At 39.2% G+C, this 17,386-nt stretch overlaps 1 protein-coding gene and 1 pseudogene across 1 annotated transcript in view; one reads left to right on the forward strand and one right to left on the reverse strand.

Annotated features, from left to right (window-relative positions):
* Positions 1–17,386, forward strand: part of snap91a (synaptosome associated protein 91a) — a 62,047-nt gene that overhangs the window by 20,962 nt on the left and 23,699 nt on the right. The window contains exons 2-8 of the mRNA XM_084942615.1: positions 7,016–7,158; positions 9,565–9,640; positions 11,316–11,418; positions 11,988–12,081; positions 12,496–12,607; positions 12,837–12,943; positions 13,037–13,078. Coding sequence (XP_084798741.1) covers positions 7,016–7,158; positions 9,565–9,640; positions 11,316–11,418; positions 11,988–12,081; positions 12,496–12,607; positions 12,837–12,943; positions 13,037–13,078 — 677 coding nt within the window. The remainder of the gene's footprint in view (positions 1–7,015; positions 7,159–9,564; positions 9,641–11,315; positions 11,419–11,987; positions 12,082–12,495; positions 12,608–12,836; positions 12,944–13,036; positions 13,079–17,386) is intronic.
* Positions 30–1,459, reverse strand: LOC146377444 (uncharacterized; annotated as a pseudogene).

Consider the following 17,386-nt stretch of genomic DNA (forward strand, 5'->3'; position numbering starts at 1 on the left):
AGGAGAGAAAGGGAGAGGAGAGGTGAAAATTAAGATGGAACAGAGGTGGAGGAAGACGAGGTGACATCAGCAGTAGAAAAAGAAGAAAAAGCAGGAGTGTTCTTCCTCCAGAAGAAGCGGAAGCGTTTTTTCTTCTTTTCCATCAGCTTTTCCACGAGCACTTTTTTCTCTACGATGAGGGTTCGCAGCTGATCGATTGTCTCTGCATTCTCCTGCTCAAGTCTCTTGCATGTTTTCTCCACTTCTTCTAATTTGGCTTGTTTGTCTTCAAGCCTTTCTTTCATTTCTCTAGATGTTGCCTCCTGCGTTAGCTTTGCCTCGTGCAGCTCTGTATAACTCTGTTGTAATTTGTTGTGCGTGTCTTCCAACTGCTGACTGCTCCTCTCGATTTCTTGAAGTGTACACTGCAGGTCTTCGTTTGTTTTCTCCAGTTGTTGCTTTAGCACCTGCATCTCAGTGTTTTTGCACTTCAAGTTGTCTGAAAGTTCCTCGAGTTCTGTGTCTTTTCTCAGCATGTCATTGAGCTTACTCTGCATCTCTGAGCATTGGTTTTGCAGTTTTTCCTTTTCCCCTTCCAGTTCAGTTTGTAGTTCAGTTTGTTATAAAGTTCTTGCAGGTTTTGGTTTTTCCTCTCAAAGTCCTGGAGAATTTCTTTGTCTTCTTTCTGCTTTATCTCCTGTTGTTCTTGGTCTTGAAGCAGCTCTTGATATTTGTGCAGTGTTTCATCAAGCTTTGCCTGCAGCGCTCTGTATTGTTCCTGCACACCTTGCATGTCTCTCTGGTTAATGTCCAGTTTTTCTTTCTCTTCAAGGATTTCTTTATTCTTTTGCAGAGCTTCATCAAGCATTACTTGCAAGCCTTCGTTGTGTTTCTCGATGTTCTGAAGCTTGCAATCCAGATGTTTCTGTTTCATGTCTTGCTGTTCTTTCTCTTGAAGGAAATCTTTATTTCGCTGCGGTGCTTTATCAAGCTTTATTTTCAGCTCTGTGTATTTTTCCTGCACGTCTTCAAGCTCGCAGTCCATCTGTTTCTGTTTAATTTCTTGTTGCTTTTGTTCTTGAAGCAACTCCTTATTTTTGTTCAGTGTTTTATCAAGCTTTACCTGAAGCGCTTTGTATTTTTCCTCCATGCCTTGGAGTTTGCACTGCTTCATGTCCTGTTGATCTTTTTCTTGGAGGAGCTCTTTATTTTTTTGCAGAGCTTCATTAAGCTTGATTTGCAAGCCTTTGTTGTGTTTCTCCATGTCCTGAAGCTTGAAATCCATTTCCTTCTGTTTTATCTCCTGTAGTCTTTTTTCTTGAAGAAAGTCTTCCTTTGTGTGCGGTCTTTCATCAAGCTTTACCTGCAGCGCTCTGTTTTTCTCCTCCATTTCTTGGAGTTGGCACTGCAAGTCTCTCTGGTCTATTTTCAGGTGTTCATTCTCTTCAAGGATTTCTTTATTTTTTTTTCTCTGAGACATGTTTGAATCTGTAAACTGTCACTCTCAAAAGGATCCAAATGTTTTAAAAGATTTCTCTGGCGAATGTTTGAACGCTACCAACATAAATGCTGCGAATAACGGATAACGGATGCATAGTTTTTTGAGTTCTGGGAACTAAGTAGATTTTACAGTGCAGTAGTTTGAACATTTATAATAACATTTCTGCACACTGGAACAAACCTGTCTCCTTTTCTAGAACTGTTGCTAACACTTATGAGATGAAAATGAATCTTCCATCGTGAAGATAGAGAGTGACAAATGTTACTTTTCTTTTTTTGTTTATATCTAAACTTTAAAAACAATAAAGGAAACTGTTGAAATTACCTGGACTACCTCAGCCCAGGTGTAACATTAGCAGACAGAGGGTTTGATGTTGCAGAATCTTTGGAGCTGTACCATGCTGAACTGAAGAGCCCAGCTTTCACCAAAAGGAAGAACTAACTGGCCCCTAGATTGCCCAATCAAATCTCTTAATGCCACCTGCCCTCTCCTACATTCACTGTGGGCTCACCTTGTAGAAAAGAGTTGAGTGTGGAAGAAATGGCAAAAATGTGGAGCTGAAAAGCTAAGAGAGAAAAAGAAATGATAAATAAATCAATGTGTCAAATTAACTGACATGTTAGCTGGTGGAGTACCCACTGCATTATATACCGTAATTGTCGGGCTATAAGCCGCTACTTTTTGCACAAGCTTTGAACCCTGCGGCTTTTAGTCAGGTGCGGCTTTTCTATGGCTTGTCCATGATTTTTGTGATATCGTAAGAGGATTTGTTTTGTTTGTTCCGCTGTTGTACGGCACTACGTTGCCTGGCGGAAGGGCATGTGATCAGACACACAGTATCGGGGTTCCAGAGTGGTATGTTGGTCACATGTCCGTCCGCCAGGCAACATAGTGCCATACGAAGTAGTGCGAAAAACAAACTTCAAAGTAGCGCTACGCGTTCAGCGGGAGGCGTGGATGACGAGCGGCGATAAACTTGCGAAAAGCAAGTTATGCTCAATTCTACCAGTGGATTCTGACAGCGTGGAAAAGTGTGAAAACATCCATGATCACCAACGGATTTCGAAGGGCTGGACTGCTGCATGATGGAGAGGAGGACACCGCCACGGCCCTTCTGAGGGTGTTCAACTTTGACACTGACAACGAGGATTTCTTTGGTTTTGAAAGTGACAACAAAGGAGAGAAGCAGAGAGTGGATGACGAAGCCATCCTGAGCCTGTTCGTATCCGACACTGGAGAAGAGGACTTTGGTGGTTTTAGTGTGCAGGAAGAAGAGAAAGATGGTGGTGAATGACTGACTTTTCTTCTTGTTAAAGCTGTGTCACTGCACCTGAGCCTAAAAGGTAGGCCGAATCTATTTTTCTGGTGTGCTGTAGGTTATTGTTATACATATACATATATTGTTAATGTTATACTACATTTGTTACTCGTTTATGAAGCACAGTACATGTTTCGTACTTGTAATTACCGGTACTTGTACATATACCCTAAAAAGTTATGCAAATATGTACCCGTAACTTGTTTTTCAAAATATTAATAAAAGGGATGTGTCTCCAAACACCCATCTCTTTCCAGACAATTCCCTTTGTGCATATTCTCTTACATATGATAAGTCAACATTGAAACACCTGCGGCTTTTAGTCAGGTGCGGCTAATGTATGTACAAAACAGGATTTCCCCCTGATTTTAGCTCGTGCGGCTAATATTCAGGTGCGCTTTGTAGTCCGGAAAATACGGTATATATATATCATCTCTTTTTTATAATAAATAATCAAAAACTTTATTTAAACTAAGATTTTAAAAATATGTGCAGTGATTGATGTGCTCTCAGGCATGTGCTTCAATCCACACACAAATACAAAACGATCTGACCACACGTACAACTGTTTCACAAACTCTATAAAGCATTCACACTCCAATGGATGCATCAGAAAGCAACTTGGGATTACGATCTTGTCCAAGGATGTTTCGCCTGCAGACTGGAGCAGCCAGGGATCAAACCAGAAAACTTTCTGATCAAAAGCTGACTTGTGCTAAATCCTGAACGGCAGCCACCCCATTTTAGCCAGCCAAGATTAAATGGCACATTCTTTAATTACAGAGTTAGGGATTGTTACATGGAACTCAAAAGAAATGTTGAACCCATCTCGTGTCCTGTGTCTTCTAAAGCTGTCTGTACTTTTACAGACAAAAGTTCATCAGCAAACAGTTTGCAGGCCTCTAATTATCAGGCTGTACTCAAGCGCTTGAATTCAACCTAAAAGCTGTGCTGTCATACAGAACCAAGTACCCTCCGCGGAAATTATAGCTAATGTCAAAACTGGATCTGATGAGACAGCTATGATTTCTGGACTCGAAGTAAATAATCTTGAATCAATTTATACAACATCAGTTTGTTTGTCTTGCTTTCATAACAAATAGTTTGAGCCATAAAAGAAAAAGAAAAGAAAGTATCATCAAGAGAAAGACAATAAGCTGCCTAGTTTGTTCGAAATACACCGCAGTATAATATTATATCACATTTTTTATCTCTAGTTTTTCGTGTCCGGTTATTTACAAATGAATACTGTGTAATGCTTGTGTAAGTGAAAACCTGTCCGGCTACCTTGATCAGATTTTTACTGCACTACAAACTTCTAGTATGATTAAAAAGAACAAAGAAGACACAATGAATATAAACAGAATATAATGCTTTTCACTTAAAAGTAAATACTGCCCAGAGAGTGAACTACTGTGGTGGAGTGCTTCTGGTTTACGATATAATTTACACGTGAGCCTTGAATTCCAGTTTATGAAATGGCTCTTGCTGATCATGCAAATACCTCTCTGCCCTGTCCTCACTTTCTTATATCTTTGTTCCATGAAGTTGGGACATATTAATGATATTTTTTCCTGTAAAATTCAGTAACTCTTCCTTTTGCTAACAGTTCCAATGTGTGTCAAAGTGTGCAGGTCCTTCTCAAAAAATTATGATTTTGTGATAAAGTTCATTATTTTCTGTAATTTACTGATAAACATTAGACTTTCATATATTTTAGATTCATTACACACAACTGAAGTAGTTCAAGCTTTTCATTGTTTTAATATTGATGATTTTGGCATACAGCTCATGAAAACCCAAAATTCCTATCTCAAAAAATTAGCATATCATGAAAAGGTTCTCTAAACGAGCTATTAACCTAATCATCTGAATCAACGAATTAACTCTAAACACCTGCAAAAGATTCCTGAGGCTTTTAAAAACTCCCTGCCTGGTTCATTACTCAAAACCGCAATCATGGGTAAGACTGCCGACCTGACTGCTGTCCAGAAGGCCATCATTGACACCCTCAAGCAAGAGGGGAAAGACACAGAAAGAAATTTCTGAACGAAGCGCCTGACCTGGGCTACAGAGAAGCAGCACTGGTTTGTTGCTCAGTGGTCCAAAGTACTTTTTTTTTGGATGAAAGCAACTTTTGCATGTCATTCGGAAATCAAGGTGCCAGAGTCTGGAGGAAGACTGGGGAGAGGGAAATGCCAAAATGCCTGAAGTCCAGTGTCAAGTACCCACAGTCAGTGATGGTCTGGGGTGCCATGTCAGCTGCTGGTGTTGGTCCACTGTGTTTTATCAAGGGCAGGGTCAATGCAGCTAGGTATCAGGAGATTTTGGAGCACTTCATGCTTCCATCTGCTGAAAAGCTTTATGGAGATGAAGATTTCATTTTGCAGCACGACCTGGCACCTGCTCACAGTGCCAAAACCACTGGTAAATGGTTTACTGACCATGGTATTACTGTGCTCAATTGGCCTGCCAACTCTCCTGACCTGAACCCCATAGAGAATCTGTGGGATATTGTGAAGAGAAAGTTGAGAGACGCAAGACCCAACACTCTGGATGAGCTTAAGGCCGCTATCGAAGCATCCTGGGCCTCCATAACACCTCAGCAGTGCCACAGGCTGATTGCCTCCATGCCACGCCGCATTGAAGCAGTCATTTCTGCAAAAGGATTCCCGACCAAGTATTGAGTGCATAACTGAACATAATTACTTAAAGGTTGACTTTTTTTGTATTAAAAACACTTTTCTTTTATTGGTCGGATGAAATATGCTAATTTTTTGAGATAGGAATTTTGGGTTTTCATGAGCTGTATGCCAAAATCGTCAATATTAAAACAATAAAAGGCTTGAACTACTTCAGTTGTGTGTAATGAATCTAAAATATATGAAAGTCTAATGTTTATCAGTAAATTACACAAAATAATGAACTTTATCACAATATGCTAATTTTTTGAGAAGGACCTGTATAGCAACAGCTTGTTTGTTTGCTCATTTTTGTTGAGCTCTTTGAAACATTGCTTTCGAAATCAACTTGCTCTTTTAATTCTTGCTCCTCTGCACTAGAGCGAGCTAAACGAGGAAGTACCAAGACATCAATTTTATTGAGAAAGTAAAGCATCAGCTGGAAGGTCCGCCGGGCTGTGGAATATGAAAAATGAACTTGCTTGATAGTATTTTGTATTACATTGCATATCACATTTAAGTACCTAATAATTAAAGGTGCCCACTTTAAAGACTGCCTATGTTATGACAGGCTGAAAACATATTATCATATCTTCTACAGGAAAGTTATGCTTTTTTGTTCCTCATCATGAAATGTATTTAATTATTAACATGGATTATTTATATCGGTAATTTACGATTTAATATCGCTCAGCTACTTAACAACTCTAAAAACTTTTTTTCCTTCCTGGTGGACTGCCCTCCATAGGTCCACACGTCTGATTGGAATTGCAGTTCTTGCTTCATTTTCTTCTCTGTGTCTTTCTACTGTGGAATATTCCACTGCCTTCCTCTCCACGCTCTGCCTGCTGGTGTTAATGACTGGTTGCAGAAACGAAACAAAGCAGCAGCCAGTGTGACTCACACCAGGCTCTAGTGGCATAATGTAAAGAGCTCATCTAAGTACATTTCAATATGATGGAAATCAGCAGCTTCCCAACGCAGCTCTGCTCACACAGATGAGCTCTTCTTGCTTGCACAGATGAGCCTGCTGCTGACTAAAAATGGACACTCGACTGGCAAAATAAGAGTTCACAGAGATCAATATCTAATTATAGCCCTAAAAGATGGTATTCAATGATGACAATGTGTTGTGTGGCCAAGGCAGTTTAGTTTATAAAAGTGGCACCTCCTTAATATGATTCTGAGAACAAGACCATTTGAAAAAAGGTTGTATAAAATCTCTTTCCATTTGAAGGTGTTTTTCCATTTGAGGGAGTGCTTTGCATGTGAAACCGTTCAGTCAGTTTAAGTGACAACTGTGAGAGTGTGACTGTGAAATGTAGCAGCAGCCAGATGCAGTGTCATTGCATTTATTCAAGTGCACTCTTATTCGTCACTTCTCGCCCATCTCCCTTCTTTCAGTGTAGCAGTTTGAGTTGCCATTACCTCACAAAATGAAAAGGCTTTCAGCACAGTCTGTATCTGTGCTGCTTATGTCCCTTGCTAGTATCCATGAGCTGACCTCTTGTTCCATCTTTCCCTTGTGCTTCTCAGACCTGATCCAGGCCACCCAAGAAACCAACGTGAACGTCCCCCAGATGGCCGACACGCTGATAGAGAGGGCTGGCAATGCCAGCTGGGTGGTGGTTTTCAAAGCCCTGATCACCACACACCACCTTATGGTGCATGGCAATGAGGTGAGATCACAATACACGCAAACTTAGTTTCCACTTTGAGTCTTTTTGTGGCCATTAATGTGGGTTTAGCCCCCCCGCAGACACAACAGAGGCCTGTAGTTGTTCAGGAATAGCCTTGTTTATGTAGGTTTGGTTTTGATCTCAGTTCATCCAGCAATATAAAGACATAACAACAGGTAAAATCTGCAACAGTTATGTTTTTCCTTGTCAAAATGTAACCAGAAAAGATGAATTAGTAGTTTTCTTATTTCTGCCAGCCTAGTGAACTGATATTTTCATTTTGTGTGTGTGTGAATAGTTTTAAACTCTAGGTGTGAATCTAAACATTGATCCACTCCAGAGAAAAAGATGCACAGTGAATGCAGTACTTTCTGTCAATTCTATGTCTATAGGCCTCAAGTGGCCAAAATAAATGGAAGTTCAAATCTCTTTAAGGGGAACTGAAAGAGAAAATGGGATTTTACAGGTTTAACACAGATGAAAGTTACAGTCAAGGGAGTAACATTGTGAAAAAAAATGGCACAGAGGCAGTGAAAATCTGTTTGTCACCGTATGTGTTCAGACAGACGAAAAGCTCTGTGAATATGAGGATGAATTGGCTCGGTAAATATAATGTTTGGCTTTTTGTGCTGTCGAGTCATCCAGATACCACTATTGTCCATTATTATTGTCATGTGTACATATCTCTGTGAATATCGACAGCCTGCATAAAGTTTAGTTTGTGCTTTTCTTTGTATTTATATGAGGCGGTAGAGCTTGATAGGTGTTAGATTTCTATCTGCTCTTTGGACTTAATACATTTATTTACACCACCATGAGTTTGTGTATGTCTGACGCCAAAAATCATTGCTGTATTTTGTTTTGTGCTTAATTTTTATTTGTTTGTTGGAAATGTAACTATCAGTGAGAGCACTAGCATTTCTTCACCTATGGCCGTGGATGTCCCTACTCCCGACCATAAAGAAAGAGAAACAGCAAAACATAATCCCATTCATTCAATGGCAGTTGTGCTTTAGCCGAGGGACTGGCCTGGCCCTGACTCCCTGACCCAAATGTTGTCCTGATACATGAAGAAAGCCGAAGGCTCTGAATGGGGAACTCGTAGAAATAAACAGCAGATGACACAAAGCAGAGAGAGAAATACTGATACACAAATATTCTTCAGAAAAGCAAACACACTGTGGCTAATTGGGGAATAAGCCATTACTTTCTCTGCCCTAACGTTTCCTATTTATTATCATGAGGTGGGGGAGTGCCTTTCCCGGCAGGAGCTGACAGGAAGCAGATGAGATTTAGCAACAGGAAGATAACAGCATTGACCCTTGCAATCCCCACAGCAGGTGTCAGAGGAAAGGACAAGTGTAATTGCTTTACCATGGGCCACAATGGGATGCTGTGGCACTGCACATGCATCTTTTAATAACGGATCTCAGTGTGTACATAATGTCACGAGGGGAATTTTTTTCCCCATGTTTTTACTGTAATCTGCCTGATGTGGATGTGAATGTGGGCACAAGACTTCTGTATGATTTAATAGTGAAGTTTGCCTTATGGAAGCTAGTTGTTCTGAATAACCAGGTTAAAAAAAACAAAAACATAAAATAAGAAATAAATAAATCTAAATATCTTTTTTTTCTAGACTTGGTTAACTTCACATTTTCAGTTATTTTCATTTTGTTTGAGCTTTAACAGATATAATAAGCTCTTTCAGGCCACAATTGCTGGCCATCTGCAAGCTGCTTTACAACCCACTTCAACCCAGCTCCTCCTTTCATGGTTTCTTTGACTTGATTGTTGCCTTATCTGCAGTCATTGATGCCTCCTTTGACTTTCCATGGGAGCACATAAAAAAGAGGGAGATCCAAAAGCAGATACAGCTTACTTTGTTATTTTCATCCAAAGCATTCAATCTTCTTTAAATTATAGTTTCAGGCACAGAAAAGCCCCCCAAAAACCCCAAAACCCAAACCAAACCAAAAATCTTTGTTTACTTGAGGACTAGATTATTTGTTGGGTAAAATGTTGCTTTTTTGGCACATTTACAGCATTTTAGAAAGCCTTAGAAAGCCTTTCTGAGCAATTTTCTCTTTATTACATGAAACTTTATTTCCTAGCGCTCTCCTTGATATTCACACCCTCCCACTCATAAAGCTGCAGCACTGCTCCTTCAATGCTGATTTTCTGTTCAAGAAAATCAAAAAAGTATAGAGTCACACCTTTTATGTCTATTCTCCACAATGGGTTCAGAGGGCCTTACTGTATCTGTACCGAACAGCTCCTTAGAGATTCAACCATCTGTTTAAAAATGATAATCAGCTATAGAATTAACAGCGAATATGCCATGTGTTCATTACTGAAGTCTCTTAGGATGATTCGCTAACCTTGTGTGTGCATCTTTTCCTGCAGAGATTCCTCCAGTTCCTGGCATCTAGAAACACCTTGTTCAACCTCAGCAACTTCCTGGACAGAACTGGCTCCCATGGTGCGTGGTGTTCCCTTCCCTCTGTCCAATTTCTGACACACCTGCCCATGTTCCCTAACTTTAAGTAATCCTGGATCCCACCACTAATTGATTTAGCCCATTTCTGCATCTCTATTAGCTCAGTTTAGGATATTTGAAGATACAAAAGCAGAGCAAACTTGAATTTTAAAAACAAGCAGCAGCAACACTTCCAGTAACCCCTGTTCCTTTCGGTCAATTTTGTTCCAGTGAAGTTATTTCTGTCTTTTTGTGATGAATTGTAGGTCCAAAAGCTGTTCTTATGAGCATTTTGCCTGCTAGTTGAACTACATAATGTGGAAAGCCATTTTTAAGACTATTTAAAATCTAAATTAGTTTAACAGGAGGATTATGGTAATCTGGGTTTACTGAGGTAAGCACTGTTATGGTGATTCTACACTGACAAAATCCCCATTAAATTTATCCCTTTAAAAGTGGTTTAGGAAGGTTAAGTCAGAAGCTCTGTACTACTCTTTTGGTTAGCTGTCTTTACTTGTAATCAAAATGAGACTAGCTTTCATACTTTTAGTCCTGAACAGAGTAAAGCTCATCAGCTGCTGACACTAGCTCATATTCTTTGTAGTACAAATACAAAGTTTAGCTTTAGATTGAGGTAACTCTATATAAAGCTAAAGCTATGTGCTAATTTTAGCGTAGCATAACTAACGGCACAAGCTTTGTAAAACTAAAACTGGTCATTTGTACACATTTTGTATCATTTTGTTTTTTTATTAGAGATGAAATATAATTACATAAGAGATAAAAACTTACATGCATTCAATTTCTATAAAACCATAAAAAAATACAAATATTCAACTGCAAATCACATGAAGAGGAAATGGAAAAGTAAATGAACTGATTAAAAAAAAAACGCAAAGTGAAACAAAACAGAACAATTTCAAACCAAAAAGTTTTTCCATGTTATGATTTACCCAATATAGGCCCACAGCTTCTCCAGCACACACCCTGCTCCTTGAAATATTTAAGTGCTGGGGTTATGGAGCTAGGTATGCCCCACTTAGATCTTAAATGCCCTTTTAATGTTAGAGCTAATTTTAAGACTTGTTTAACTCTGTATATTGAAATAAGCATTATTTATAGGCCAAGGGCAGACTTGACTTTCCCTGGATCATCTTTATTAAACATTAAATCTGTGACTTGGCTAACCAGGCCACAGTCAGAAGCTTTTATTTAAGTATTTTCCATAGAAGCCTATGTGAGGCCTACCACCTGTCATTAGTTTTAACAAGATACCTCCGCCCTATTATGAGTAGGTTTTGAATCATAAGCCCCTTAAGAGATCAGTTGTCCTTCTTTTTGAAACACATATAACATGTTAAATAATGTTGTAATTGCTAGTTGGTCTTCTTTTTAAATTTTACAGTCATGCTAACTTTTCCTCGCAGTTTACAGCCATTATGCTAGCCTAAGCTAAAATCTCTTAGCTTCACTTTTATAATTTGCATACAGACATGTAGGTTGAATGAAGATTGAAGCGACAGGCATTTAGCTAATTCTAGCATAACTGGAAGTGTGTGGAAAAAGCTAGTCTGACTTTGGTGTCATTTTTGATATATACAACCTTTCAAAACTTTGCTAATGTCTTTCTTGCACTGGGAGCTGTGCATGTGGATGCTTATGCGTATTTTGTCCTCAGGCCTCGACATGTCCACATTTATCAGACGCTACAGCCGCTATCTCAACGAGAAGGCCTTCGCCTACAGACAGATGTCTTTTGACTTTGGCCGTGTCAAGAAAGGGTGCAGTATCTATTTCTCTTTCTCATATGGCCTTGCTGCATGATTAATTCAGCTCTGTTATTGATTTTTCATCTTTTAGCATGCTTTTCTTACCCAAGATCAGAAATATACACCTTATGCAAGTCGCTGTCCATATCAGTCAGAATAGCACATATCCCAAAGCCACAAAGGTCATGTTTATGAGTAGGATTGGCTCCATCACCTCCAGCCTGGCACTGAACCACATGCATTGCTTTACTGGCATGTAGAGATGTAGAGAATACAGAGAGGGGTAACACTCATGCTTATGGATGGGACTGCTCTATTTAGCTGGCAGTCACAAGGTCCCTCTAGCTAGATAAACTGGCACTGAGAAATAGACTTCAGAATAAAGACAAAATACAGATGAGACACAGTGGCGGATTCTTGTGTGTGACAGGTTCAGAGGCTGGATTCATTTCAGTGGTTAGTAGACCATGTCTTCCCCAATAATCAAGGGAGTGGGGGTTGTTCATAGTAGCTTTCTCCCCAGGCTCTGTTTTACAGAGCTGCTGCTTAAACCTCACAATTTCCATTTCTTTCTGTCTCAGAGCTGAGGGTGTGATGAGGACCATGTCAGTAGAGAAGCTGCTGAAAGGAATGCCTACTCTGCAGAGCCAGATCGACGCACTGCTGGAATTTGATGTGAGTGACACTCGCTAATAGGCGACAATGTCACACTGCAAGGCATCCTGACATTGCCCTAGAGATACTGAACGGCTTTAACAAAACTGTGTACTGTAGCAGCATCTATGAAGAAGTGATACATGATATCAGGCCACATTGTTTGGAGTCATAGTTTAGCTTTACGTCTAACATTAGAAGGGTAAAGACCTACAAGATGACAACATGACCGCTACAAAACTGAACGTGGAGGTACATCCACTCGTACGGAACGAGTAAACCTGACTGTGTGCTGGGTAACTTGCCAGACCATTTTGAAGAAAGATATTAAACTTTTCTCAAGTATACATACTAATTTGACTATGTTAAATAAAGACGCTGATCATGGGAACCATTTTACGAAGATTTTGACTTCAGCTATATTTGTCCCCTCAGGTGCATCCAAAGGATCTCAACAATGGAGTGATAAATGCCTGCTTTCTCCTGCTCTTCAAAGATCTGATCAAGTTATATGCCTGCTATAATGACGGCATCATCAACCTGTTAGGTAAAGAGTCACCCCTGAACTTTACCTTTATGAGTCGGTATTTACGTCACTGTCTTGATGGGTGAGCAGATGGATTTCATTTCTAACACTACTCCTGAAAGAAAAAATGGGTGGCAAATGCTTTTTGTCTGTGGAAACGGTTGGATATGTATACTGCAGAGTAATAGGAAAAGCTTTGGGTGAAATTCAGGGGGATAGGGTGTCACATTTCAACCTCTTTTCCTTCTAGAAAAATTTTTTCAAATGAAGAGAAGCCAGTGTAAAGATGGGCTTGAGATCTACAAGCGGTTCCTGACAAGAATGACTCGAGTTTCCGAATTCTTCAAAATTGCTGAGGTAACCTTCTGAGCAGCAGGTGTCACTGATTGGCTGGGAGCTGAAGTACATTCTGGCAGTTGTTGTCTTACCTCTTGCTGTTTTCTTTTAAAGGAAGTGGGAATAGACAAAAATGACATACCTGAGCTTACTAAGGTAAGACTGTCAAATTTGAGTTTTGGGCCATTTTGGGAGATATAATATTCTTTTAGACTACAAGCTAACAGACTAACTAACAGTGGTGTGGTCTTTCTAACTATATTGCATGTAATATGAATGTCTAAAGCTACTATTTGTTTTTTCTGCTGTGTCCACCACAACTGCTCCCACTTGACAACAATCAGAAATTCACAAACAGGAACCACACAACCGCCACACAACCAATAAGCTGTGTTCATTTGTTGATTGACGGTCCCCGTGGCTCCCCTTCTCTCTTTACTTTCAGAGATGCAGATCGATCATTCGGGCTGAGAGTGTGAGTAGTTAGCAGTGCACAGAGATAGCTTTGGGAGCAAACAGCTTAGGTAGCCATTTAAACTCTCATTGAGTGCACTGAATTAAAGCACACTGCACAGTGAGTGCAGACCCAGCAGGCATACACCAGGCGCTCTGACAAAGTGGGATGATGTGACTAGCCAGCTGGATGAAAGCTAGGACATGCTGAGCAATGCTGCTGATCAGGTGGCTGATTTTAGCACAGCTAGTTTTCGTTCAACAACTGTATAAAACAGAGCAGATTGGATTGTTATCCTCAGACTGTGCTGCAGTTTCCATGACAGCTATAGAGTCACATGATTAATTTTTCCTAATCTGATTCCTGATGTATTTATAATAAGCAATCCCCAGGATGAGAAACCTAATTTTCCAGCTGTTTCCTGAATCAGTTGAAGTTTTTAAAGCTCTGTTCTGCTGTGGAAACTCTGTGGCTAAGGTTGTTCCTTTCAGACATGGCAGCCTTGCATGAAAAGTGTGCTGTAGTGCTGTCTGAAGCTTGTTAGGTCATTGCTGAGCAAGTTGCAAAAAAACACTTAAACTGAAACAGAACACCTTTATCTGGAGATACAGGTTGGATGGCTGTGAAATATATCAGCTCACATAAGAGTTAAAAGAAGTTATCGTGTTAGCTTTAACCTCCTGTTTCTGCATTTCAGGTACTGTCTGTTTACATAAAGTTAGCTGAGAATTTCAAAACCAGTGTCATGTCTGTGTGCTAAAAATGAGGCGTTTCTTATGTGCGTCTTCTCATTCCTAGAAACATGGAATTAAATTAGTTTTACTATTTTTAATAAAGACAAAAAAGAGCAGGTTATGTTTTTTCTGGTGAAATATTTAATGGATAGACCAGTATTTAGGCTAAGCTAAATAAGAACTTCCTAGCACTAGCTTCATATTTATCTAAACCTGAAACATCTTACACATGTCAATCATCGAAAAAAATCTTCTTCATTAAATGTTTCAATGTTGTATTTTCCTCAGGTTTTTCCCTATTAATCTGTACACTATGTTACGTTCTTCTATTGTCCCTCAATTAAAAATATAGTCAGTTATTTCTTTTATTTTATTTAACAGGAAAAAAGTGTTATTGTACTCATAAATATACATCGATTTGTGTGTAATTACGTCTTCCAACAAACTCACAAACTTATAATTAACTCAGGTAAAATACAAAGGAGTGTGCGTCAGTCTGTGCAAGCTGCCATGGTGTCCAGCCATCCTAAATACAGTGGCCGAGATGGACATCGTTGTTCCACCAAATCATGTTTTATTTATTTGGCCACATATATTGTACACCAGAGGTGTAGAATAAGAGAACTCGTAGGTGTTCATGTAAAGGAAAGAGATGACATGACCGGCATCTGGATAAAATGTGATTCTCTTCAACCTTCAAACCTTGGAACACATGGAAATGTGCATAAACATATTTTTTTTCCCTGATATTGTTGCAAGTACTGATTGTCGGCAGATTAGAGTTTTAACCCTCCTGTCTCTGGACAGCTGACAAGAGCTGGCTAAAAAACAACAACAGTTGGTTATAACTTAACATTGTGCCAACTAATGTTAGGCTCGAATGTCTTAAAAATCACACTTTCCCTCTAATAAACAGTTTGATTGCATTTGCACATCATATGAGATTTTTTTTTTTTTTTTTTTTTTGTTAAGTATCCAAGTCCAACAATATTAGATCCACTCGAAATACAATTTTACTAATGTCAGCTAACAGCAGCTGGCAGCAGCTGAGAGAAACTAACACCATCTTACTGACTCATCGACTCCTATCACTAACATGGCAGCTAACAGCAGCTAACAGTGGCTAACAGCAGTGTTCACCAACAGAAAAGTTCAAGATATCCTCAACAACTCACCCCAGTATTGCTGCCATCAGTCAGAATTGAGCTTCTCGGTCTCATCGACTCACATCAGACCCCTTTCACAAAGTTTTATGGCTTCCTCCAGAGCAAATAAATGTAGAGACGTAGACGCATATTGCCAGCTGAGGTAAACAGCCGAGTGACAGCATACACTTGCTACAGATGATTGAGTTGTTTTACCTATAGCGGCCACAGTAGGAAGTTTTAGGAACTTAAATTGGGAGGGGTAAAAAAACAGAATTCAGTTGACTGCAATCTGCAATCTACTGGCCTCTAGTGGTAAATTTTACACAATAACTTATGAAGGAAGTGTGGGAAGCATATAAACATGGTGTTCTAGCAACATCTGGCCCCAACATGGCATGCTGATGTTCTGCTTATAGAGAAATTCTTTATTCTTTGCTTCCTTTGGGTTGGATTTCTTGACTTTTCTGACATTGCCATTCAGATGGTGGCCATATTGTAATATGAGGAAAATCTGATACAGAGTTAAGAGTCCAGACACTGACTGTTTATGACTGTTTCTGAGCAGGAGAAAAGAAAACTAAACAAATCTCTTTCTGTTAGTTTGATAAAATAAGCTATAAATATTAAATGGTACTAGATCAGCTCTCTAAACTGCCATAGTTTCCTTTACCAGCCACTGTTAAAAGCTATCAGCAATAAATTGCCATAACAGCATCACTGATCATTACAGACTAACCTACAGACAGTAAATTCATCTCAGTGAATGAGAGTGCAGGAGAAAAAACTATCAGTCTTACAGAGCCCTGAAACCTTTATTTCAGTATCTATTCTCATCCCTTCTAGGAGGATTTACATCAGCACAAACAAGACAGAATAATTTTAGCATTGACTAACTTGCTGTGTTGTTATGTCATCACTCATGCACACTTTGTGTTGTTTTGTTGTTGTTGTTTTTGTTAGAGCAGCAAGTAGATGTAGAAATTATCCTTCCAGTGATGGCAGTGTCAGCCATACGTTCATACGTTATCCTGGAAGCTTTTTGCTATCACAGAGATTTGGTTCAGAAGCTTTTTGTATTGGCTTCCTAAAACGAGAGCCATTATTGCATTTGTCTAAGCTTTGCAATAATGGAGTTAAACAGTTAAAATGTCCTCTGCACAGAGAACAGTTTGTACTGAGTAGTGAGGACAGACACTTTAAAGTCCCAGGGTGATAATGATCTATCTATTCCTCTCAGTGTCAAGACAAAATTATCTGCCTTGTAAGTCTTCAGTTTTAAAAGGGAGCTATAAATAAACAGACCCAGAAAACTGTGCAGAGAATTAAAGAAAGTGTTATAGGAAGAACAAAAAACCTTTGCTGAGATTCTTAAGATTTTTTCTAAATATCATACTATCCTTTTTACTGCACATCATTAGGTGATTATGTTGAGTTTAGCTTGATTGAGCATGCAGCTCCGTATCGTGGCTGTTATTAGCATGAAGATGCTTCTGTATCTGCTCTATTCTGAATGTGGTGTCCCGGCGCTTGTGTAACAATTATTGTTTATTGTCCATTTTAGTATGTATAATGCTATGAAAGTTTTTTTTAGCCTCCCCTTATTTTTTTATCATTTACTTCCAAGAACCCAGTGATTTTTCTTTAGACATTGGCTGCTTTTTTACTCATTTTCAGTTCAGTCTTCGTACAGGATTTTTGTTTGTTTTAGTTATGTTTTATTTTTGTTTAGGCACTTAATACTGCTCTGTGAATCATTCAAGTATATAAAAAAAATCCAACTTAAGGCATTGAATAGTGGTGTGTCCCCAGAAAGAAACAGTTTTCAATGATCTATTTAGGCATTTTGTTACTAGCAGCTTTTACTAAAACAAAGTTTGTTCTGATTTCTTTAGTTGTATGAAAGCAACATAGTTTGACCAGCATAAGCATTCCTATTTTTACACCAACCAGCTGATTCCCAAAGAGCTATCAGCCAAGAACTTTATATATTATGATATTTTGATACCCTCAGACTTTAATTCACTATGTAATAGCAATGGGAAAGCGTCTGATTGTCAACAGCTTCACTTTTCAGTGTGACAGTGATCCCAAACACACTGCCAATGCAGTAAAACCATACCTGAAAAAC

Source organism: Perissodus microlepis, chromosome 11, assembly GCF_051167445.1.
Source record: "Perissodus microlepis isolate ML-2025 ecotype Zambia chromosome 11, ASM5116744v1, whole genome shotgun sequence".
NCBI lineage: Eukaryota > Metazoa > Chordata > Actinopteri > Cichliformes > Cichlidae > Perissodus > Perissodus microlepis.